The sequence below is a fragment of the Pleurodeles waltl genome, chromosome 4_2 (genome assembly GCF_031143425.1).
Source record: "Pleurodeles waltl isolate 20211129_DDA chromosome 4_2, aPleWal1.hap1.20221129, whole genome shotgun sequence".
NCBI classification, from domain to species: Eukaryota; Metazoa; Chordata; class Amphibia; order Caudata; family Salamandridae; genus Pleurodeles; species Pleurodeles waltl.
Window position 1 is genome coordinate 622,915,941 of NC_090443.1, and position 23,782 is coordinate 622,939,722.

Genomic DNA, 23,782 nt, shown 5'->3' on the forward strand with positions numbered 1-23,782 from the left:
TGGCAGTGGTTGTGTCTTTTCAGCTACACAAAGCAATGGAACCGCTGCCACCAGTACTGTACTGTACTGTGAACGCATGGTTCAGGTCTTCGATACTTCCTTGCTGGAGGAATTGGAGCGTGATTGGTCATTGTCATCCCGACCACTCCTCTGCTGCATGCAACCAGCATTTCGCTGCATATGGTACCTCTTAGAACACTTGCCTACAGTGTATCTCCCTCTGTAGGCCAAGCACTGCTGATGTACCCGATGAGGGTTCATTCACAGTCATGCCCCTTGAGAGTAAGGCTGATTCGCGAGGCCACTTATGAGCCACCCTTGGTGAACTATTTGGCTCCTTTTGGCACTATGGAGGATGCCACTTCTGCAGGTGGACCTGCACAAGAGACTACTACGCACTACTGCTCCATGGATCCGTCTGCCTATCCTGTGATCAATCTAACATCTGACGATGTGGCCTCTTTCCTGAGGTCCTTTCCATTCGATGGCTTAGAAGATGCTCTTCAAGAGATGTTAGACAATTTGATGATTGGCTTATTACAACAAATCCAAAGTGTACATTTTCTGCCCTTACTTTGGCCTGCTGTGCTTGTCATGGTCGACCTATCTCTTTGTATGTTTTTTTAGCTATTGATTTTAACACGTTTTTAAATGTGATTTTTTACCTAGTTTTATGCTTTTAGCTTTTAGTCCAGAGCATTTTTAGCATTTGGATTCATTCACCTTCGGTGGGGTCAAGTTATGGCGTCATACTTGTTACAGCAATGGGGAGGGTGTAGTGAATCCTTGTTTGTTTTAATGGGATACAGGAGTTAGCTTAGCCTTTTGCTTGCAGACCCATGCCCCCGTCACCTAGTGACTTTTACCCTACTTAGCTCGCTCTGTTTTAGCGCATATATTTAATAAAATCTTTTAAGATGGCTGGCTTGTTTTTATTTAGGCCCATGTTTTAGGTTGCGTTATCCATGCCAACGTGCTAAGGCGTCAATATAAAGCGACAAAGATAAACAAACTGTTCACATTAGGTACTTTCCCTCTTCATGCTTTTGAGGGAATCGTTTATATAAATTACCGTCCCAAGCATGTCTTTTTATCTAATGTTTGGGAACAGACCTAAGTCAGGGGTCCAAGCAGATCTGTGTAAATACTCCTCACTTAAACCGATAGTCTGAGGGATTCCGATCAGATGCCATCGCTGCTGCATGCCGCCTTGACGCTGACCCAGTCGTCGTGTCCCTACGGAGCCTGAGCTAGAGACCTCATTCCAAGGTAACGAGGGTTGAGGGCTCTTCTCATGGCAGATTAGGTTTAACATACATAGCTCTTTTTTAAGTTAGAGGTTACGCTTATTTTGCTAGGGTATTAGGACATATCTCATACTTCATGTCATTACATGTTAATGCAAGATGGTGGGTGTATTAATGATTCTTGTCTTTACCATTCTGTTTCCTGCACTGTTCATTAACCTAATCATTGCAGCCCATGCAACTAATCTCAGATTGCAGTTTTGCTAAATAAAACCTATTGGAACTTTACTGCATCCTCTCCATTGCCTGTGTTTGATTGAGACATGGTGTTTATGTGAGAAAGGGTGATCTCCGTTTATTCATGACATTCCCTGAGATGCCACACTCTTGAGTCCATGCATAAAGGCTGCCACAAATCACCTTTTACTGTTTGGGTTTTTGGTGAGGTGCTGCTTGTGAGCCTGGAGGGTTAGGCCAACAGTTGTGACTTGTTGTAGGACTGGCTTAGTCTTCTACAAACATAAGTACTGTCATCCTTAAACCAGCAGTCTTGCCTAAAGCAAGAGTACTACTATGACAAAGCATGAGTGGAAGCATAGGGAGACACTGATACTCTTTGTGAGTAGACGTTAAGGTGCTAAATAAAAAATTATCCTCAATGGGATCTGTATGTAATTGTATATTATGATGCGCAGCTACCCTGGCTTTAACCTGATCGTAGGCAGTGGTATCATCAGGGGGAGATGGCCTTGCTGGGTATAAATCAGGATCATTGAGAAGAATGTGATCTCTCATATATATCCCATGGATCTACATCCTCTTGAGGATCAGATAAATCATCCCTATGTGATGAAACAAGAGATTCTTGTGGAGAGAATGAGCAGGTGAAGGTAGTGGTAGAGAAGCAGGAAGGGATGGAGAATATGGCGGTGAAGGCTGCTGTGATGCCTTTTGTTTCTCCTTTTGTTTAACGATTTTAGTACGTGGAGGCCCAGCATCTAAAGTTTCTTGAAAAGTTCATTTTCTTTTGATTACTGGAGGAGAAGAGGCTATGATCCTTCCAGTATCCTTATGAATATGGATCTTTCGCTGTTTACTGTCCATAACTTCCAATACGGGCTGTATCTCTGAGGACTCCTCAAGTAGCTGGAGCATATATAACACCGACAGGTTTCAGCTCCGAAAGCTTGGATACCAAATGCTTCAGTCGAGCCGAAAATGTCGGCTCTGAAGGCACTGTTACTTTTTTCAGCTCCGAGGTGGAAGAGTCAGATTTTCAGCTTGATACTGAAACAGATGTGGCATGCTGTTTGCCAAATGGAGTTTGGTCTTTTGTTGCGGTGCAGAACCCAAGGGTTGGTCATCTGAATGTATTTTTCGGGTCCGACCATGGCTTGAAGGCAGTGGAGGACCGAAGACCAATGCAGAAGTCTTTTTAATTGTCTTTGGGTGGTGGGACGGGCCTTGTGTACTATCGTACTGCACCGGTGGGATGGATTGGCTGTTGACATCTTGATCGGAATCGGAGTCTGCGATGGAAACGGTTACACGCTGAGCCACTTCTTCTTGCTCATGTTTGTCCCCAAAGATGTTGGGTGTGTGCTGTGACCACTTGGATGCCATCTCCATTTGATGCGCTCTTTGATCCCCAACAGTCCTTTTGGATCGAAACGACTGGCAAGCGTCACAGTTTCCTTCTCTGTGATCCGGAAACAGGCAAAGACTGCACACCAAATGTTGATCGTGTATGAAATTTGGCATGACTGAGGGTAATACCAAAACAGAGTCCATTCCATCAGCCTAAAATTGTTTGACTGCAACATGTCGAAGTAGGCCCAGAAAGGGCGAGGTCGTCCCTAAGGGCGTGCAATCGACCCAGACAACTACAATCGGATCAGCTTCTGAGTGGAAAAGGCGATCAAAACTATACAGACGTTTATAGAAAGTTAGGGAAAAGTTCAGCTAATACCGAACCGAGATATACTGGAGCGAGAGGAAACAAGTCTGAACATGACGGATGAAAGAAAACAATCTAACAAAGCACTCGATGCCCATGTGCAGTATCCCCAAGAGGAGGAGTCACTCGATCCTATGACTCAGGGAAAAACAATTTTGAAGAAAAACAACTTGTAACACTCCGAGCCCAAAACTAGATGGCGGACTTACGTAAAGCATGTGTATCTACAGCTACACATGCCATCAAATATATTGAAAATGTCACTTACCCAGTGTACATCTGTTCGTGGCATCAGTCGCAGTAGATTCGCATGTTCTGCAATAGCTCGCCATCTGGTGTTGGGCCGGAGTGTTACAAGTTGTTTTTCTTCGAAGAAGTCTTTCGAGTCACGGGACCGAGTGACTCCTCCTTTTGTCTCCATTGCGCATGGGCGTCGACTCCATCTTCGATTGTTTTTCTCCGCAGAGGGTGAGGTAGGAGTTGAATTGTAGTAATAGTGCCCATGCAATGGAGTGACTAAGTATGCACCTATTTAAGGTTGAGATGATACATATATAAATAATTGAAGGTAACTTCCAAACTGCTACAGGCTCCCGGGGAGGCGGGTGGGCACATGCGAATCTACTGCAACTGATGCCACGAACAGATGTACACTGGGTAAGTGACATTTTCAGTTCGATGGCATCTGTCGCTGTAGATACGCATGTTCTGCATAGACTAGTAAGCAGTTATTTCCCCAAAAGCGGTGGATCAGCCTGTAGGAGTGGAAGTAGTCTGAAATAATGTTCTTAATACAGCTTGACCTACTGTGGCTTGTTGTGCGGATAACACGTCTACACAGTAGTGCTTGGTGAATGTGTGAGGCGTAGACCATGTGGCTGCCTTACATATTTCTTGCATTGGGATGTTTCCTAGAAAGGCCATGGTAGCACCTTTCTTTCTGGTTGAGTGTGCCCTTGGTGTAATGGGCAGCTGTCGTTTAGCTTTAAGGTAGCAGATTTGGATGCATTTAACTATCCATCTGGCTATACCTTGTTTTGAAATTGGGTTTCCTGCGTGAGGTTTTTGAAATGCAATAAAGAGTTGTTTAGTCTTTCTGATGTTTTTTGTTCTGTCAATGTAATACATTAATGCTCTTTTGACATCTAACGTATGTAGTGCCCTTTCAGCTACGGTATCTGGCTGTGGAAAGAACACTGGAAGTTCCACTGTTTGATTTAGATGGAACGGTGAAATAACCTTTGGCAAAAATTTAGGATTGGTCCTTAGGACGTCTTTATTTTTGTGTAGTTGTATAAAAGGTTCCTGTATAGTAAATGCCTGAATCTCGCTTACTCTTCTTAGGGAAGTAATGGCGATGAGAAATGCCACCTTCCAGGTTAGGAACTGTATTTCGCAGGAGTGCATGGGTTCAAAAGGTGGACCCATAAGTCTAGTTAGGACAACATTTAGGTTCCATGAAGGAACAGGAAGTGTTCTTGGTGGTATAATTCTCCTAAGGCCCTCCATGAATGCTTTAATGACTGGTATTTTATATAGGGAAGTTGAATAGGTAGTTTGCAGGTATGCAGATATTGCTGCAAGGTGAATCTTAATGGAAGAGAAAGCTAGGTTAGATTTTTGTAAGTGAAGCAAGTAACCCACTACATGTTCTGGAGTTGTGTGTAATGGTTGTATTTGATTAATATGGCAGTAGCAAACAAACCTCTTCCATTTACTTGCATAGCAGTGCCTGGTGGATGGCCTTCTTGCTTGTTTTATGACTTCCATACATTCTTGGGTAAGTTGTAAGTGCCCGAATTCTAGGATTTCAGGAGCCAGATTGCTAGATTCAGCGATGCTGGATCTGGGTGTCTGATCTTTTGGTTGTGCTGTGTCAACAGATCTGGCCTGTTGGGCAATTTGATGCAGGGTACCACTGATAGGTCTAGCAGCGTTGTGTACCAGGGTTGCCTTGCCCAAGTTGGTGCTATCAATATGAGTTTGAGTTTGCTTTGACTGAATTTGTTTACTAGGTAAGGAAGGAGAGGGAGAGGAGGAAAAGCGTAAGCAAATATCCCTGACCAGTTCATCCATAAGGCATTGCTTTGGGATTGTTTGTGTGGGTATCTGGATGCGAAGTTTTGGCATTTTGCGTTCTCCCTTGTCGCAAACAAGTCTATCTGAGGTGTTCCCCAGAGTTTGAAATAAGTGTTCAGAATTTGGGGGTGAATTTCCCATTCGTGGACCTGTTGGTGGTCTCGAGAGAGATTGTCTGCGAGTTGATTTTGTATCCCTGGTATAAACTGTGCAATTAGGCGAATTTGGTTGTGAATTGCCCAATGCCAATTTTTTTGTGCTAGCAGGCTTAACTGCGTGGAGTGCGTCCCCCCCTGCTTGTTTAGATAATACATTGTTGTCATGTTGTCTGTTTTGACGAGAATGTATTTGTGAACTATTATTGGTTGGAAAGCTTTTAGTGCTTGAAAAACTGCTAGAAGTTCTAGGTGATTGATATGCAGTTTTGTTTGATGTACGTTCCATTGTCCTTGTATGCTGTGTTGATCGAGGTGTGCTCCCCACCCTGTCATGGAAGCATCTGTTGTTATTACGTATTGTGGCACTGGGTCTTGGAAAGGCCGCCCCTTGTTTAAATTTATGTTGTTCCACCACAGAAGCGAGAGGTAAGTTTGGCGGTCTATTAACACCAGATCTAGAAGGTGACCCTGTGCCTGAGACCACTGTGATGCTAGGCATTGTTGTAAGGGCCTCATGTGCAGTCTTGCGTTTGGGACAATGGCTATGCATGATGACATCATGCCTAGGAGTTGTAATACCATCTTTGCTTGTATCTTTTGTGTTGGATACATGCGTTGTATGATGGTGTTGAAATTTTGAATTCTTTGTGGACTTGGAGTGGCTACTCCTTTTGATGTGTCTATTATGGCTCCCAGGTATTGTTGTACCCTGCGTGGCAGAATTTTGGATTTTGTGAAATTGACGGTGAACCCTAGTTTGAAGAGGGTTTGTATGATATGATTTGTGTGATTTGAGCACTCTATTAACGAATGGGCCTTGATTAGCCAGTCGTCTAGATATGGGAACACATGTATCTGCTGCCTTCTTATGTGTGCTGCGACTACCGCTAGACATTTGGTAAAGACTCTTGGTGCGGTTGTTAATCCGAAAGGCAGTACCTTGAATTGGTAATGTATGCCTTTGAATACAAACCTTAGGTATTTCCTGTGCGATGGGTGTATTGGTATATGGAAATAAGCATCCTTGAGGTCTAAGGTTGCCATGTAGTCGTGCAGTTTTAGCAATGGCAATACTTCTTGTAGTGTGACCATGTGGAAGTGGTCTGATTTGATGAAAGTGTTCACTACTCTGAGGTCTAGGATTGGTCTCAGTGTTTTGTCCTTCTTTGGTATCAGAAAGTACAGTGAGTAAACTCCTGTGTTTATTTGTGTGTTTGGCACTAATTCGATTGCATTCTTTTGCAATAGTGCCTGCACTTCTATCTCCAGGAGATTGGAATGGTGTGTTGTTAAATTTTGTGCTTTTGGTGGTATGTTTGGAGGGAATTGTAGAAATTCTATGCAATAACCATGTTGGATAATCGCTAGAACCCAAGTGTCTGTAGTGATTTCCTCCCATGCTTTGTAATAATGACCTATTCTTCCCCCCACTGGTGTTGTGTGGAGGGGGTGAGTGACCTGTGAGTCACTGTTTAGTAGTAGGGGCTTTGGGGCTTTGAAATCTTCCTCTATTTCTAGGGAATTGCCCTCCTCTATATTGTCCCCGAAAACCTCCTCTATACTGTCCCTGGTAACTTGGCGGTGTGGCTTGTGAGGTGCTGGCTTGTGTGCTTTGACCTCGAAACCCCCCTCGAAAGGGCGTTTTACGGAATGTGCTGTAATTTCCTCTGCTCTGCGGGGAGTAGAGTGCGCCCATGGCTTTGGCAGTGTCCGTATCTTTTTTGAGTTTCTCAATCGCTGTGTCCACTTCTGGACCGAACAGTTCTTTTTCATTAAAAGGCATATTGAGAACTGCTTGTTGAATCTCTGGTTTAAATCCAGACGTTCGGAGCCATGCATGCCTTCTGATAGTTACAGATGTATTAATTGTCCGTGCAGCTGTATCTGCAGTGTCCATGGAGGAGCGGATCTGGTTGTTGGAAATGGTCTGTCCTTCCTCGACCACTTGCTTTGCCCTATTTTGTAAGTCCTTGGGCAGATGTTCAATGAGATGTTGCATCTCGTCCCAGTGGGCTCTGTCATAGCGCGCAAGTAGTGCCTGGGAGTTCGCGATGCGCCACTGGTTTGCAGCTTGTGCTGCGACTCTCTTACCAGCTGCATCGAACTTGCGGCTTTCTTTATCTGGGGGTGGTGCATCTCCAGATGTGTGGGAGTTGGCCCTTTTCCTAGCTGCTCCTACAACAACAGAGTCTGGTGGCAGCTGTGTAGTGATGAAAACCGGGTCCGTAGGAGGCGGCTTATACTTTTTTTCCACCCTTGGTGTGATTGCCCTACTTTTGACCGGCTCCTTAAATATGTCTTTTGCGTGCCGGAGCATACCAGGGAGCATAGGCAGGCTTTGGTATGAGCTGTGGGTGGAGGAGAGTGTGTTGAATAAGAAATCATCCTCGACCTGTTCTGAGTGGAGGCTTACGTGGTGAAATTGTGCTGCTCTAGCCACCACCTGAGAGTACGCGGTGCTGTCTTCTGGTGGAGATGGCTTTGTAGGGTATGCCTCCGGGCTGTTATCTGACACTGGGGCATCGTATAGGTCCCATGCGTCCTGATCTTGGTCACCCTGGCTCATGGTGGTGTGAGCTGGGGAGTGTGATGGAGTTTGTGCTGGTGAAACGTCAATCACGGGCGGAGGAGAGGGTGGTGGTGTAACTCTTTTCACCACTTTTGGTTGTGGTGTTTGTTCCGTCTGGAACTCCAACCTCCTCTTTCTCCTAATGGGGGGAAGGGTGCTTATTTTTCCTGTCCCCTGCTGAATGAAGATACGCTTTTGCGTATGGTCCACATCAGTTGCTTGTAGCTCTTCCTCAAACCTATGCTTCTGCATTTGGGAGGTTAGCGAGTGCTCTTCTGTATAAGAGCCTGAAGCTGGGTCGCTTGCAGTTTGTTTCGGCATCGAAACTTTGTCTGCGTGTTTTTTCGGCTCCGAGGTGACTTTTTTCCTTTTCGGGGCCGAAACCTCTCGGCGTCGATCTGTTTCGGTGCCGCTGTCTCGGCGTCGAGCTGTGTCCACACCGGCATCTCGGTGTCGAGGCTTGTCTCCAGCACTTTCTCGGTCCCGAGAAGGCTGCGTGCCGGTGTCTCGACCGGAGTCGGACGATCTCGGCACTGTTTGGGCCTTTTTCGGTGCCGACGGTCGATCACCGAATTTATGGGTCGAGCCATGGCCTGGTGGCAGTGGCGTCCCCTGGGCCTTGTAAATGTTTCTCTGTGTGGTTTTCGACGTCTTACTCACGGTTTGTGTATCGTCGAATTCTTCGGAGTCTGAGTCCTGGATCGAGAAGGTACCTTCCTCTTCCTGTTCCTCGAACTCCCGTTGGGCTGTCGGTGCGGACGCCATCTGAAGTCTTCTGGCTCGACGGTCTCGGAGTGTTTTTCGGGACCGGAACGCACGACAGGCCTCGCAGGTGTCTTCGCTGTGCTCAGGTGACAGGCACAGGTTGCAGACCAAGTGTTGGTCTGTGTAGGGGTATTTATTGTGGCATTTGGGGCAGAAACGAAACGGGGTCCGTTAATCGGCGTTCTTCAGCACGCGGTCGGGCCGACCAGGCCCCGACGGAGGATCGAAAAACTACCCCGAAGGGCACCGGAGCTCTTCGATCTTCGATGCGGTGTTGAATGTAAGTACGCCGATCCCGAACGCAACAATACCGACGAAAATCTTCCGAAATTAGCTAATTTTCCGTTCCGAAACTCGGAGCGACAGGAACACGTCCGAACCCGATGGCGGAAAAAAAACAATCGAAGATGGAGTCGACGCCCATGCGCAATGGAGACAAAAGGAGGAGTCACTCGGTCCCGTGACTCGAAAGACTTCTTCGAAGAAAAACAACTTGTAACACTCCGGCCCAACACCAGATGGCGAGCTATTGCAGAACATGCGTATCTACAGCGACAGATGCCATCGAACATATATATAAAGATATATATGTACGAAGGAAGAATATATAGGATCAGAAGAAGGACTACTATGTTCATGAAGAGGACAAATACTGTGGCATATGGTCAAACAAAAACACGTGGACCAATGCACAAAGAGAATATTGCAGTCGATGAGAAAATCAGAAATGGAATAGGTGCACCATTAGGGCGATGTAGTGTACCCTCTGCATTGTAGATAAACAAAAATGACGCAATAACAAGGAATAATAAGGAACACTTTCAAAGGAAGATGTGGCATGAATTTGAAAGCTGAACACCTGCTGGCACCCATTGGGAAAGGAGAGGACTAAAAACAGAGGTGTCACCCACCCAAAAAAAAATAAAAAAATGGAGGAAAGATCGAACTTACCAATTGAGTCCTTACATAAGCAAGGAACCATAGAGTAACTACTCCCAAAAGAAGTACCTAACAAGGTCCCCATAGAAGATGGCCAAAAGCAATTGCTCAAGAGCAGGGAACCAAAAACGACTCTCACATGAGGTAGGACCCCCTAGATAGCAAATCTTTTAGGTGAAACACCCATAAGCAAAGGCAACAGAAAACTCCTCTCTAAGAGGAATGAGACCAAAACAGGCTCATTAGAAAAAACAGAATATGTCCACGACAAGTGGAAAAAGAACGTACACCTGCATATGCAGGAATACCAACTAGGGAACTGGGTATTTTGTAATATAATAAGAAAAAGCACCTGTGAGGAGCAGGAACACCACATCGGGTGTCACACTGGAAGCAAGAAACTCCCCACCCATAAAGGAGGTAAAAAAATGCAACAGGGGAATAAAAACTGCCCCTGAACAAAGTAAAGAAAGCAATACAGAGGAGGACCCTGTACCACCACAAAGCTTTAAGACGGAGTGCCACCATGAGCGTCTATGAAGCAGCGTAAAGCTGAGTCGGCATGCACACTAAAAAGTGAGATGCTATCAAAAGGCATGTCAAGTAAGGATGCCTACACAGCTTCTGAAAAATTGGAGGAATGCAACCATGCTCTCAGACACAGAGCCACTGAACAGAATCAGTGCTATCCATACCACATGTGATACTAAGCTTGGAAGCTTGCTGACAATCCTGTACAAAGGGAACAAGAACATTCCTAGCCTCATCAGGTAGAAAACGCAAAATGCGCTCCACTGAGTCCCACAAAACATGGGAGAAGTGAGCAAGTAAACAGGAAGTGTTGATTAAACCCAAGGCAGAGCTAGATGAGGTGAAAATCCGCCTACCAGAAGCATGGTAGGTGGATTTTCATCGCTCTGGTGGGAGAGGAGGAACATGCGTAAGACTATGTGCAGCTAAAGAAGTTTGCACTACAAAGCTTTTAGTATTTGGATGCCAACAGAGGGAAAATGGATCCTTCGGGCTGGTCTGTGTCTATGTGAACTAGAGCACCCCACAGGGAGGCCAGATACCAGTTGGGCCCAAACCCCCAAGAGGATATCATAAAGAGCCTCACAATAAGGAAGGACCAGCTCCACAGAAGACTAGTCAGGATGTAAGAAATCAAATAAAGGGTCAGTGGACAAATGAACAGTAGAAAGTTTTAAGTGTAACAATTCCAAAACACATTTTAACATGTCTGCTAGAGCAAAACGTGTCTCTGAAGTAACCCCTGGGGATGACACAAGGACGAATGCTGGGGAGGAGTCCAGGGAACTAGCATTGCCCAATTCAAACAACCAATCTGATTGTGGAAGCAGAATGGTGTCGGCAATGGGAGGCTGACAATTCAAACCGTGCCCTTCCAAATAAGGAACTGGAGGGTGGGCCCCAGAAGAACTAGGTTAAGAATTAAAGATGGCCGTCTCCATCGGCGCCGCTCCTGGCATCGGGATCAACATTGACTGATTTTGAGAATGTGAGACCTTGACTCTGAAGGTTTGTCATTTGACTCCGGAGAGATGCCTATCCGGGCATCAAGCCAAATCGAGGTTGCCACCACCACTGAAGGCCGCAAGTCCGAACTCAACGCTGATAATGGAGCTGGTAGAGAAGAATTAGGCGCGGAAGGTGGAAGCCGTAGGAGACCATGAACCAGCACTTAACCGACTCAGGGAGGCCGACAGGCACCGAGGACGAAGCCGCTGGTGAAGATGCCATCCGGGCGCCTTTCACCTCATTAGGGCCCGAAGAGGCTTTAGAGGGAGGGGTAGTCCCAAAAGTGGCATGCATAGATGGGTAATAGTCCCGCATCTGGGCCAGAGTTGCCCAGGTGCCTGGAAAAACCATGAGACACTGGGTGGGCTCCTGCACAGACTTGTCCTCAGAAGAATGGGTGGAGCTGCGTGGGGGTGGTGAACCCATAGGAGGATGAGACTTCAACTGCGATTGAGGCTTACCTTGAGAGGTCGCTGGAGCCACACTTGAATGACTCCTGGAGTGTTCGCACGGGTTTTGGAAGGAGAAGGACTCCGACACCTACAGCAGTCCTGGGAAGATTGCAACAACCACGCTGCCAGGAGCTTCATCCGCCGCTCCCTCAACGCTTTAGGATTCAACTGTTGCCAGGCATTGCAATCTTTGGTGTCCTGGTGGGTGCCTAAGCACCACATACAGGCAGAATAGGGTCCATAACCGACATCAGTCGAGCACAGGACCCACAAGACTTTTAAAGCCAGAAGGCATACACACTGTTCCAACTGGTGAAAAAGGGAGACCAAAAAACAGCCAGAGGAACCGCTTCTTTGGATCCACTTTGCAGCGTGGAAAAGAAGAAACTGATTTCAGCCTGTCTGAGGAGGGATTATATGGACTCAGTCAACGTCATATACGGTGGATGAAGTTGATACAGAGTTGCACAGCGCCCTCTACTGACGTGCAGAGGTACTACTGAAAATGTTTTTACGGATCCAGTCTAGCTGTTTTAAAACTGCCATTCCAACCTGGGAAAATAAACCAGATCCAAACCTTTCTTTTTTAATAAAGGCAAGTTACCACCCCTAAGGTATGCCTTAAAGGCCGACGCGCAGGGCACATTGCATTTAAAAAGCAGGACATGTGTTTGTAAGTTTTACATGTCTTAGTAGTTAAAAACTCCTAAACTCGTTTTTGACTACTGTAAGACCTATCACTTCCATTAAATAACATTGGGTTACCATATTTCATTTAAAATGAATTGTAATTTAAAATCCTCTTTAATGGTAATGTTGGATTTTAAGTCACAAGTCTGAAAATACCACTCTTAGAAAGTTTGCATTTTCTTGCCCTAACCCTTGTTTGTCTGCTGCCAGAGTCCTGGGTCACATGACTTAACAGCTTTGCTGTTGGGCCTTGTGTATTCCTCCCGCAGAGGGACAAAGAGGGACTAGGGTTTGTAGGATGGGCCATCCTGCCAGGATGGTTGGAGGCAGAGCTGTTCCCAATTACATTTCAAAGGGCTTGCCCCCAGCACACACAAAGGAACCCAACACAAGACTTTTGTCACCCCAGACTTCATGGAGCCCTGGTATGGAAGAACTTTTCAGAAACAGAGGTAGGGGTAGTCAGGATGTTCCCCCCATTTCGAAGGCTGACACCAGGTATAAATATTGGACCCTCTGAATAACTTTTCAGCACAATGCTGGAGCTGTGTAAGACTTCAGAATGTCTGCTTGGACCCAGAGAAGACTTCCCTCTAGCTGAATGCTGGAGGACTGTCATGCTGCTATCAGAGGATGAATCCTGCTGCTTGTGGACTGCCTTGCTCTCCAGAGGACTGCCATTTTGCTAGAGGCTTGCCTTGGTGCTTGAGCCCAGGACTACCAGAGTGACTCTAAGGGCTAGTTGGCGGGTCTTCTGTGTGAACTACAGGGACATTTCAAGCTCAAGAGACCTTGAACCGTACAACTGGCCTCTTCTGGAATGAGAACTAACCCTCCTATTGGTGCCCAGATCATGGACCACTGGAAGTGGTGCTAGAGGTGCTGCTCCTGCCGAACCCTAAAAGTTGGGACTTTGAAAAGATTTCACCAAACAGTGTCAGAAGACCAACAGATGACTGGTATCTACTTGCCAGCCGGTCCGCCAACATGCATCGCTGGTTGTTCCCTCTACATTCTTCTTTGCAGCATACCTGTTCAAATGGCCCTTTCAGTGATGGTATCCAGCCTTGTTGAGCCCTTTACAGCCTTTACAGCAATGGCTTGTGGCTTCGCCATGCTCGCGGTTTTCCAATTCCAAAAAGTTGTTTAAGTTTGAAGGTCACTGTGCTCAAAAGCAACAGGCTCCCCATCGACGAAGACAACCTCTCTTCAACCTGGAAATCCAGCTTCTTCTGCTCCGAGATTTTTCCTCATCCAGCACTCATCAGTGATGACTCCACCTCCTTGTACATAGCCTGCTACCTTGCCCAACTGAACTCTACCTTTTCCTGGACTTTTCTTCAAACAAATGTCTGAGTCTGCAGGTGACTTTTCCCAGGTCTCATGCCACTAGATGTTGGTGTTTTGATCTTTTAGAAGCTAGATTTCGCTAAACACTTTAACAATTCATAACTCAGGTTCTACTGATTGGATTTAATTCATTTTGGTATAATTTTATTTACTGAATGTTTCTTTATTTTTCTAAATTAGTGTATGATGTTTCTTGTGTTGTGTTTTCAATTTATTGTATGCGTGCTGCATAAATACTTTACACATTTCCTCTAAGTCGAGCCCGACTGCTTTTGTGCCAAACTACCAGAGGGTTAAGCACAGGTAAATCAGTGACCTTTGTGGTTCAGACTGACAAGGACTGTGGTTATTGCTTGAGTAGGGTTTTCTTCTCCCTAAATCAACAACCCAATTTCTCACAACTTGGTAATGTCAGGCTGCACACATATTGACCAGGCATTTGGAGGGGAGTGACAAGTGTTTTAGATCTCTCTGGTGAGTTGACAATTTCTGCTGGGATGCTACATAATACAGCCACACTCCCGGATGTCGCATCACAATATTGGCAATGGATTTGCAACAGCTACAACCAAAACCACGCTCAGTAATTTGCGGCTATGGAGGACCGCAAAGTGCCTGACAGTAGACATACAGATGCAAGAAATGTCCCACATAACCTCATACGATAATCCAACAAATAAATGACCAGTTGTTCAAGTTTAAGAGGATCTGGGGTGGTTTCCTTGCTAGACAGGAAATAATTTAAAGTTTAATATGAAATACTGTTTGTATACGTAGGACACAGTACTGGCTTAAAGTTTATTTGTGGGCTGCCAATAATCATACGTAGAGACAAGGAATACATATTGTTCTATGGAGATTTAATAGAATATTCCCTGAAATGTCTTGTTATATTAGACTATTTTAGGCATATAAAAAGCTACCTGTAGTGAAAGGGTAGGGAAGCCTTATTTTCTTATTTTTATAAGTATAGCCAGTTTTAATCCTGTAATGAGGAGGGAAAAGTCATGGGGATGGACGACAAAAGGAGAAGGGGCAATGTATAAAACAGACTTCATGGAAGCCCATATATGTTATAGTGTATGTCACAAAGTTTCTTGGTTGTTAACTGAACTGCTTTTTTTTTTTTAAACAGTAAAACATTGTTAAAAGAGAAACAAACAGCCCAGGAGAGAGAATGGGACCATCTCTGGTTATCTACATGAAGAACTTTGAGAACCGTTTTGTTGACTAAACAGAAGGCACGCTTAATTCATAACACGCAACAATAGGTGACCTTATCTATCTTTCCTTCATAGAACAAGCACTACTGAAATGTATCTGCAGATGTCACTAGAGGGTACAAGGAGCTGGAAAGGTATGAGAGTGTCATTGTGCCCTTGAATCGGCCAGAAAAAATGATGGATTCACAGAAGTGTGCTTCCCAGTTTGGTGAGATTGCTTTTAAGAAACAAAATATGAAGAAATACAACATGTATAAGTGACCTGAAAAATAAATGTCAATATGCTGCATGGCACGGTTCTGGCCCACAATAATTAATATGAGATTTCAGGTTAATCAGAAGAGGGGAAAGCAAAACAGCCTTGTGAAAGGCAGGCCAGAATAGATGTATTGATCCACAAGCCACACCTTGTAGTACATTTGTCTATTACAGGTGCAAACATGTGACCTAAGAGAGGAAGAAATTGACATGAGGACAGCAAGACTTTCTCCTGAGGTCAATAGTTTGGATGTTCAGAGCCAAAAAGTGGAAAAAATTATGATGTCATGAAGACTGCAGTTTAGAGGTCTCAAAGGCACATTCATGGTTTAGCCAATGTAAAAGCGAGGAAAGAATGACATGAAGTGGAGATGGAGATTCCAGAGTCCCGCCGTTTACTTCTTCTCTGCTGTGTATCGGCATGCATAACTACCTGTTTATTTTTTGTGAGATGTGCGCTGGGTCAAGGCAAAGTCTAAACTGCAGCTGCTAATATCATAGAGACTGTTAATGCTATTCTCTCAGCGACCACAAGTTCCAAAAAGCATATGGTTACACCCAGGTTATTGTAAGGACACTGCATTGCTCCTTGCCTAGAGCACAGCGTAGTGCAAAAGACGTTTAGGAACTGGCTAGACTCCAGACTGGAAAAGCGGTTTTAGCAAGTTGAATCATTAATCAATCAATCAATCAAAAAAATTTATAGAGCGCGCTACTCACTTGTGAGGGTCTCAAGGCGCTTGCGGGGAAGGGTCGGGGGGGGCAAGTGGGGGGTCACTGTTCGAACAACCATGTCTTGAGGTTCTTTCTGAAGAGCAGGAGGTCTTTGGTTTTGCGAAGGTTGGTGGGGAGGGAGTTCCAGGTTTTGGGGGAGAGGTAGGAGAAGGACCTGCCTCCTGTGGTGGTTCGTTGGATGCGGGGGACTGTGGCTAGGGCGAGGTTGGCTGATCGGAGGTTGCGTGTGGGAGTTCACTCTTTCATTGAGGTAGGTTCATCACTGGGACACTTTTGCTTGCGCAGATACATGCTTTCACTTTCCTGCCCCATCACCCAGAGCCTGCTCACTGTTCCTTTCAGTGAGTTCACTGCCCCTTTGGGCATGAAAGATAGGTCACTGATGTGTCACGTAGCATGCATTGATGGGAAGATAAGATTTGTTTTTCGTATTGTCTTGTTACCAGTGTCCACCTTCCACTCTAATTTCATGTCAGTAACCACGCCAATTGAGGCTCCTCCCTTACCCATCCTGTTTTCAACCTTTTTGCCCTCTTATGATCCCATTCCGATACCAGTTCAAGGGTTGAAATCAGCAAGTGTCCTAACGCAATCAGTGATGTTGATTCGGAGAGTTAAAAATGGTCAAACTATGAGTTGGCCATTTGAGATTCTCAAGCGTGGCACTTTCTGCAAGATAATTTTGCATACACTCAGATGGGCACATACAGATGTGATTTTATATATCTATAGAATATGGAGTTGTGTTACACTGAGCTACCAAAAGAACATTTCAAAATTAATAGCACACCTGAATGCATGATAAAGACAGCGGGTTACAATAGTTGCTAGTAGACCTAAAGTACCCAAATATTTTTCCAACAATATTCGTTTTGGGTGAAGAAAACAGATTTTGTACCTGATAATGTGATAAAAAATGCATACTTATTAGACCGTTACCTACTAGGAAATGACTCTCATTCAACTAAAGGACTGGTACTCTACACCAGAAACTCCAAACAACTCCTACGCAGACTACAGACCATCCAGAACGCAACTACAAGACTTTTACTTGACCTCCCACATAACACTGCACCTCAGTATGATTCACTGGCTCCCAATTCAAAAGCGCAAGAAAATTTCAGTGTGCCTCACTCTCACATATGCACCCAATTCACAAAAACATAAAAGGAGGTAGCTCCTTCTCCTACAACGCACCCAAGACATGGAATTACCTCCCTCAACACATCAGAGCCTCCTCCTCGCCTGAGTTCCACAGGAGGCTGAAGACCTGGCTCTTCATATAGGCACCTTGAGATCACACACATTGCACAAGCGCCTGGATATCCCATTGGGTGATCAGTGCGCTATACAAATGAACATAACATAACAACATTTTCCAAGTTTAGTCCTTGTTTTCCTTTTGACTATTTTACTGTACCCAACTTTATAGCACCTATGCCTGGTATCAATACAAAAACATTTTACATTTGAGAAAAAGGGTGTGCTTTATACTATGGTATACATTTAAATAGACCCTACTACTGTAGGGTCTCTTAGACCTGTGCTCTTTGCTTATGACAATGAACATGGCACGATTTATGTTAAGAAATTAGAAGCTTGAGAATACCCACCTTTCCAGAAACAATCTTTTCATAAATTTGAATTGGCTGATCTGCAAAGAATGGAGGATATCCAGCTGCCATTTCGTAGATTAAAACTCCTAATGCCCACCAATCCACTGCTTTGTTGTAGCCCTACAACACAAAAAAATGTGCTTTGATATCAAAACTGTTTTTCAAAGCGTCAGTATAAAACGTGAATAATCACATGGTCTCTTTTTGTAGACATGGGGGTTCATTTAATAATGACGTGTTCTTCAGATGGTGCTCTACACATCTACTTTTCACTCAAAGCACTGTAAATAACATGTTATTGACCTCACAGTAATGAAATCGTTAATGGACTTTGCCCTGCTGCAACGGACTGCCCTGCATGCTACATCAACAAATCAGTTCTGAGATCCTAGCTAATGATCCATCTTGCATTTATTGTAACCAAATACTATCTTGCTTTTCCCAACATAATATTTCATCTGAATCAACAATGACAAACAGGAAGGAGGCAGGTATGTTTAATAAATATCAAACAACTAAGGTGAACTGTAAAGATGGTCATTAAGATAGAAAGTCTAGAAGAACACACCATTATCAATCTTGTTAGGTTTTCAGTGCACTCATATTTAATAGGTATATTTGAACTGTTGCACTCATGTTTGCACCGAGCTTCATTTTAGGAATTGTGATTTTACCAATCTAGAGTTGACATGAGTAGTGCTGGCAATTATATAAACATTTGGCACTGTTAAATAAGTGTCCTGTTACTTCAGATGCCCAAGAATAGTAAAAAGGATTCAAGTGGGCTGCAAAGATTTGCAAACCATGGTTTCAGCCTTGAAGGGCTATGCCTAAGTAACTAGATCACACATGTTTATTAGATGCAAGTACATGGCACCCATACACCATGACTAAGGGCAATGGGAAAGGAATAAACACCTCAAAAGCCTGCCCTATTATGTATAATACAATTACTTCTTTGATTATATGGAGTACACAATTAAAATTACCTAATTAAACTTGAATCTGAAATGGACACACTGACATTTTAAAGGGTATCCCGGTCTTCCGTTCCTAGCATGATGTGGGGGTGGTGTGACTGGATGAGCTTGAATGGAGAGAAAAGGTGGATTTTATTTTGAAATGCTTCCCTGTGGGGTAGTCAGCAAGCACAAATTAGAAAACATGTTCTTGCTTCGCTTTCTGACACAAACATGAGCAGCTTTCCCTCGCCCTACATACTGTGTTCCAGGGGGCAGACTTTCCAGCTGCTGCACAGTCTTGACACCACAACAAAGGAAGACAAAATTAGCAGTCCTTCTCCATCACCCACTTGAGGAAATTCCAGATGAGGACTGCACACTAAAGCAGTGAATCTGAGATGCGAGTAGGGGGCCGAGAACTTTGAGCATAAGCAGCACTGGTGGCAGATAAAGAGACGTGCTGCGGTGTGACAGACAAGTAATAGGAGGTTTTCAGGGCAGACACGGAGGGTGGTAAACAGCTGTGCCATCCCATGTCTATTGTTGTGCTAAGTTTCTACAGCATAAAAGAACACACACAGAATGGCGGACACCCTGATAGGGTTGGACTGACCTCACATGCCACCCTGTGCACCAGGTCTCTTCTCCCAGGTGAAAAACTCATGCCACTGTTGGATGTGCAGAGGCTCGGATGAATCGCTTAGTCGGGAAAGGGGACGGAGTCTAACAGTTACCTAAGCACTGTGAGCCGGGCTTCTAGTGTGAGGTGAAAAGAACGCCCAGTGCACATTCACCAACACTTGATAGGGCTAAGCTAATAGAACATTCACAATTGAATGTGCCACTTTCCTCGGTAAAGCACTCAGAATTACCATGCCCAAGGGGGAACAGGACAAATCTGTGGGCATTAGAGGGGCAGAAGTGACTGCAGGGTCGCACCCCCTTTCCTCTGAAAGATGGGCTGCCCCACTGGGGGTTTCATATGAAGTCCTACATGCAGCAAAATCAGTCCACCCCCTCAGTGCACAGAGCTGAATCATGGCTGTGAAGTGTACATAGCATGGCAAGTCTGACTGGCCATCTGCTACTGCAGTTTCAGTTGCACAAAGTGCATCCCTGACTGTATGTGGAGGCTGGTTGCTCATATCAGTACTGTTCAACCGCGCTGGAGGACACTCATTCACTGTGGGGCCACTCTCTGTCTAAGGTACTATGGAACTGTAGGATTTTGCTAGCCAGGGTAGAAGAAAAAGAAAATAAGTTACTTACCTGTAATTGTAAGATACAGTATTGGTATCTTTCACAGATTCACGTGCTTGAGTCGTTCCCCATCATCGACGTGGGAGTCCATGGTACCATAGTAAAGCAGTATGTAGTAATACCATAGGCCATAATGGCAATGCAGAGTCAATTCAATAGCCTATCTATGTCCCTTTGGAAAAGGACCAGATTTGAAACTATAACTACTGAGGCAAAAGCACCCTCTAGATCACTCCTAACAGAGGCAGTTTCATTCAGATTATCGAGCATAAGTGGGAAGTCAATATCCCAATACATGAAGGGAGCATCTGAGGGGAAGAGGGTGGATCACATGTGAATCTATGAAAGACACCAATACTGGAGAATGAAAATGTCACTTACCCAGTGTACATCTGTTCGTGGCATTAGTCGCTGCAGATTCACATGTTTCGCACAGTCCGCTGCCTGGTGTTGGGCTCGGAGTATTACAAGTTGTTTTTCTTCGAAGAAGTCTTTTTTGGTCACGGGACCGAAGGACTCCTCCCTCTTCGGCTCCATTGCGCATGGGCGTCGACTCCATCTTAGATTGTTTTCCCCGCAGAGGGTGAGGATGGAGTTGTTTGCTATAAATAGTGCCCATGCAATGGAGTGAATACGTATGTACATAAAAAGTTTATAATAATTATTTACAAATGTACAAATGTTTAAGATTTAAGATGTACTTCTAAACGGCTACAGGCTTCCCGGGGAGGCGGGAGGGCACATGTGAATCTGCAGCGACTAATGCCACGAACAGATGTACACTGGGTAAGTGACATTTTCAGTTCGATGGCATTTGTTGCTGCAGATACACATGTTTCGCATAGACTATAAAGCAGTTACCTCCCCTAAAAGCGGTGGTTTAGCCTGTAGGAGTTGAAGTAGTTTGGAATAATGTTCTTAGTACAGCTTGGCCCACTGTAGCTTGTTGTGCATTTAGTACGTCTACACAGTAGTGTTTAGTAAATGTATGAGGCGTAGACCAGGTTGCAGCCTTACATATTTCGCTCATAGGAATGTTTCCTAGAAAGGCCATTGTAGCACCTTTCTTTCTGGTTGAGTGTGCCTTTGGTGTAATAGGCAATTCTCTTTTGGCTTTAAGATAGCATGTTTGAATACATCTGACTATCCATCTAGCAATGCCTTGTTTAGAGATTGGATTTCCTATGTGTGGTTTTTGAAAAGCTATGAACAGTTGTTTTGTTTTCCTGATTAGCTTTGTTCTGTCAATGTAGTACATTAGTGCTCTTTTGATGTCTAATGTATGTAGTGCCCTTTCAGCCACGGAATCTGGTTGTGGGAAGAACACTGGCAATTCTACTGTTTGATTTAAATGGAATGGTGAGATTACTTTTGGTAGAAATTTTGGATTTGTTCTTAGAACTATTTTATTTTTGTGTATTTGAATAAATGGTTCTTGTATGGTAAATGCCTGTATTTCACTTACTCTTCTGAGGGATGTGATTGCAATGAGAAATGCGACTTTCCAGGTTAGATATTGCATTTCACAGGAATGCATGGGTTCGAAAGGTGGACCCATGAGTCTTGTTAAGACGATGTTAAGGTTCCATGAAGGAACTGGTGGTGTTCTTGGTGGTATAATTCTTTTTAGCCCTTCCATGAATGCTTTAATAACTGGTATTCTAAATAGAGACGATGAATGAGTAGTTTGTAAGTAAGCAGATATTGCTGCGAGGTGTATTTTTATAGATGAAAAAGCGAGATTCGCTTTTTGCAAATGTATTAAGTATCCCACTATGTCCTTTGTAGAGGCATGCAATGGTTGGATTTGATTGGTATGGCAGTAGCAAACAAATCTTTTCCACTTAGATGCATAGCAGTGTCTAGTGGAAGCTTTTCTAGCTTGTTTTATGACCTCCATACATTCTTGTGTGAGGTCTAAGTGTCCGAATTCTAGGATTTCAGGAGCCAAATTGCCAGATTCAATGATGCTGGGTTTGGATGCCTGATCTGTTGTTTGTGTTGTGTTAACAGATCTGGTCTGTTGGGTAGTTTGACATGCGGTACTAGTGAAAGGTCTAGTAGAGTTGTATACCAAGGTTGTCTTGCCCATGTGGGTGCTATCAGTATGAGTTTGAGTTGGTTTTGACTCAACTTGTTTACTAGATATGGAAGGAGAGGGAGAGGGGGAAAAGCGTATGCAAATATCCCTGACCAACTCATCCATAGAGCATTGCCTTGTGATTCGCGGTGTGGGTACCTGGATGCGAAGTTTTGGCATTTTGCGTTTTCTTTTGTTGCGAACAAATCTATCTGGGGTGTTCCCCAAATTTGAAAGTACTTGTTCAGAACTTGGGGGTGAATTTCCCATTCGTGGACTTGTTGGTGGTCTCGCGAAAGGTTGTCTGCTAGTTGGTTTTGGATCCCTGGAATAAATTGTGCTATTAGGCGAATGTTGTTGTGAGTCGCCCACTGCCATATTTTTTGTGTTAGGAGACACAATTGTGTTGAGTGTGTTCCTCCTTGTTTGTTTAAATAATACATTGTTGTCATGTTGTCTGTTTTGACAAGAATGTATTTGTGTGTTATTATGGGTTGAAAGGCTTTTAACGCTAGAAATACTGCTAACAGTTCTAGGTAATTGATATGAAATTTTGTTTGGTGTACATCCCATTGTCCTTGAATGCTGTGGTGATTGAGGTGTGCTCCCCACCCTGTCATGGAAGCATCTGTTGTTATAACGTATTGAGGCACTGGGTCCTGAAATGTCCGCCCTTTGTTTAAATTGTTGCTGTTCCACCATAGAAGCGAGAGGTATGTTTGGCGGTCTACCAACAGCAGATCTTGAAGTTGACCCTGTGCCTGTGACCATTGTGATGCTAGGCACTGTTGTAAGGGTCGCATGTGTAGTCTTGCGTTTGGGACAATGGCTATGCATGATGACATCATGCCTAGAAGTTTTAGCACAAATTTTGCTTGTATCTTTTGGTTTGGAAACATAGCACTTATTACCTTGTGGAATGCTTGCACTCTTTGTGGACTTGGAGTGGCAATTCCTTTTGATGTGTTGATGGTTGCCCCTAGATATTGTTGTGTCTGACACGGTTCGAGGTGTGACTTTGTATAGTTGATGGAGAAACCCAGTTTGTGAAGGGTTTGTATGACATATGTGGTGTCGTTTGTGCACTTTTTTACTGTGTTGGTCTTGATTAGCCAATCGTCTAGGTAAGGAAACACATGTATCTGTTGTCTCCTGATATGTGCTGCTACTACTGCTAGACATTTTGTGAATTCTCTTGGTGCAGTTGTTATTCCGAATGGCAACACTTTGAATTGGTAATGTATTCCTTTGAATACGAACCTTAGGTACTTTCTGTGAGAAGGGTGTATCGGTATATGAAAGTACGCATCTTTTAGGTCTAATGTGGTCATGTAATCTTGCTGTTTGAGCAGTGGAATGATGTCTTGTAGTGTGACCATGTGAAAGTGGTCCGATATGATGTAGGTATTTAGTGTCCTGAGATCTAATATTGGTCTTAATGTTTTGTCTTTTTTTGGAATTAGAAAGTACAGGGAGTAAACTCCTGTGTTTTTTTGTTGTACTGGTACTAACTCTATTGCATCCTTTTGCAGTAGTGCTTGAACTTCTAGTCCTAAAAGTTCTAAATGTTGAGGTGACATTTTGCGTGTTTTTGGAGGGATGTTTGGTGGGAATTTGTGGAATTCTATGCAATAGCCATGTTGGATTATTGCTAATACCCAATTGTCTGTTGTAATCTGCTGCCAAGATTGGTAGAATTGGCTTAGTCTTCCCCCCACTGGTGTTGAGTGAAGGGGTTGTGTGACTTGAAAGTCACTGTTTAGGTGGAGGTGTTTTTGGAGTCTGGAATCTTCCCCTACTCCTTGGGAATTGACCCCCTCTATATCCCCTGAAACCTCCTCTTTGGAATGAACCCTGATATGGTGTGGTTCTGGTTTGTTGGCTGGTGGTGTCTGTGGGTTGG

The 23,782-nt window shown here is 44.3% G+C and overlaps 1 protein-coding gene across 2 annotated transcripts in view; it reads right to left on the bottom strand.

Annotated features, from left to right (window-relative positions):
* PRKACB (protein kinase cAMP-activated catalytic subunit beta) overlaps positions 1-23,782 on the bottom strand; it is a 211,753-nt gene that overhangs the window by 27,989 nt on the left and 159,982 nt on the right. For both annotated transcript variants that reach the window (XM_069232203.1, XM_069232202.1), the window contains exon 8: positions 17,575-17,697. In XM_069232203.1, coding sequence (XP_069088304.1) covers positions 17,575-17,697 — 123 coding nt within the window. The remainder of the gene's footprint in view (positions 1-17,574; positions 17,698-23,782) is intronic.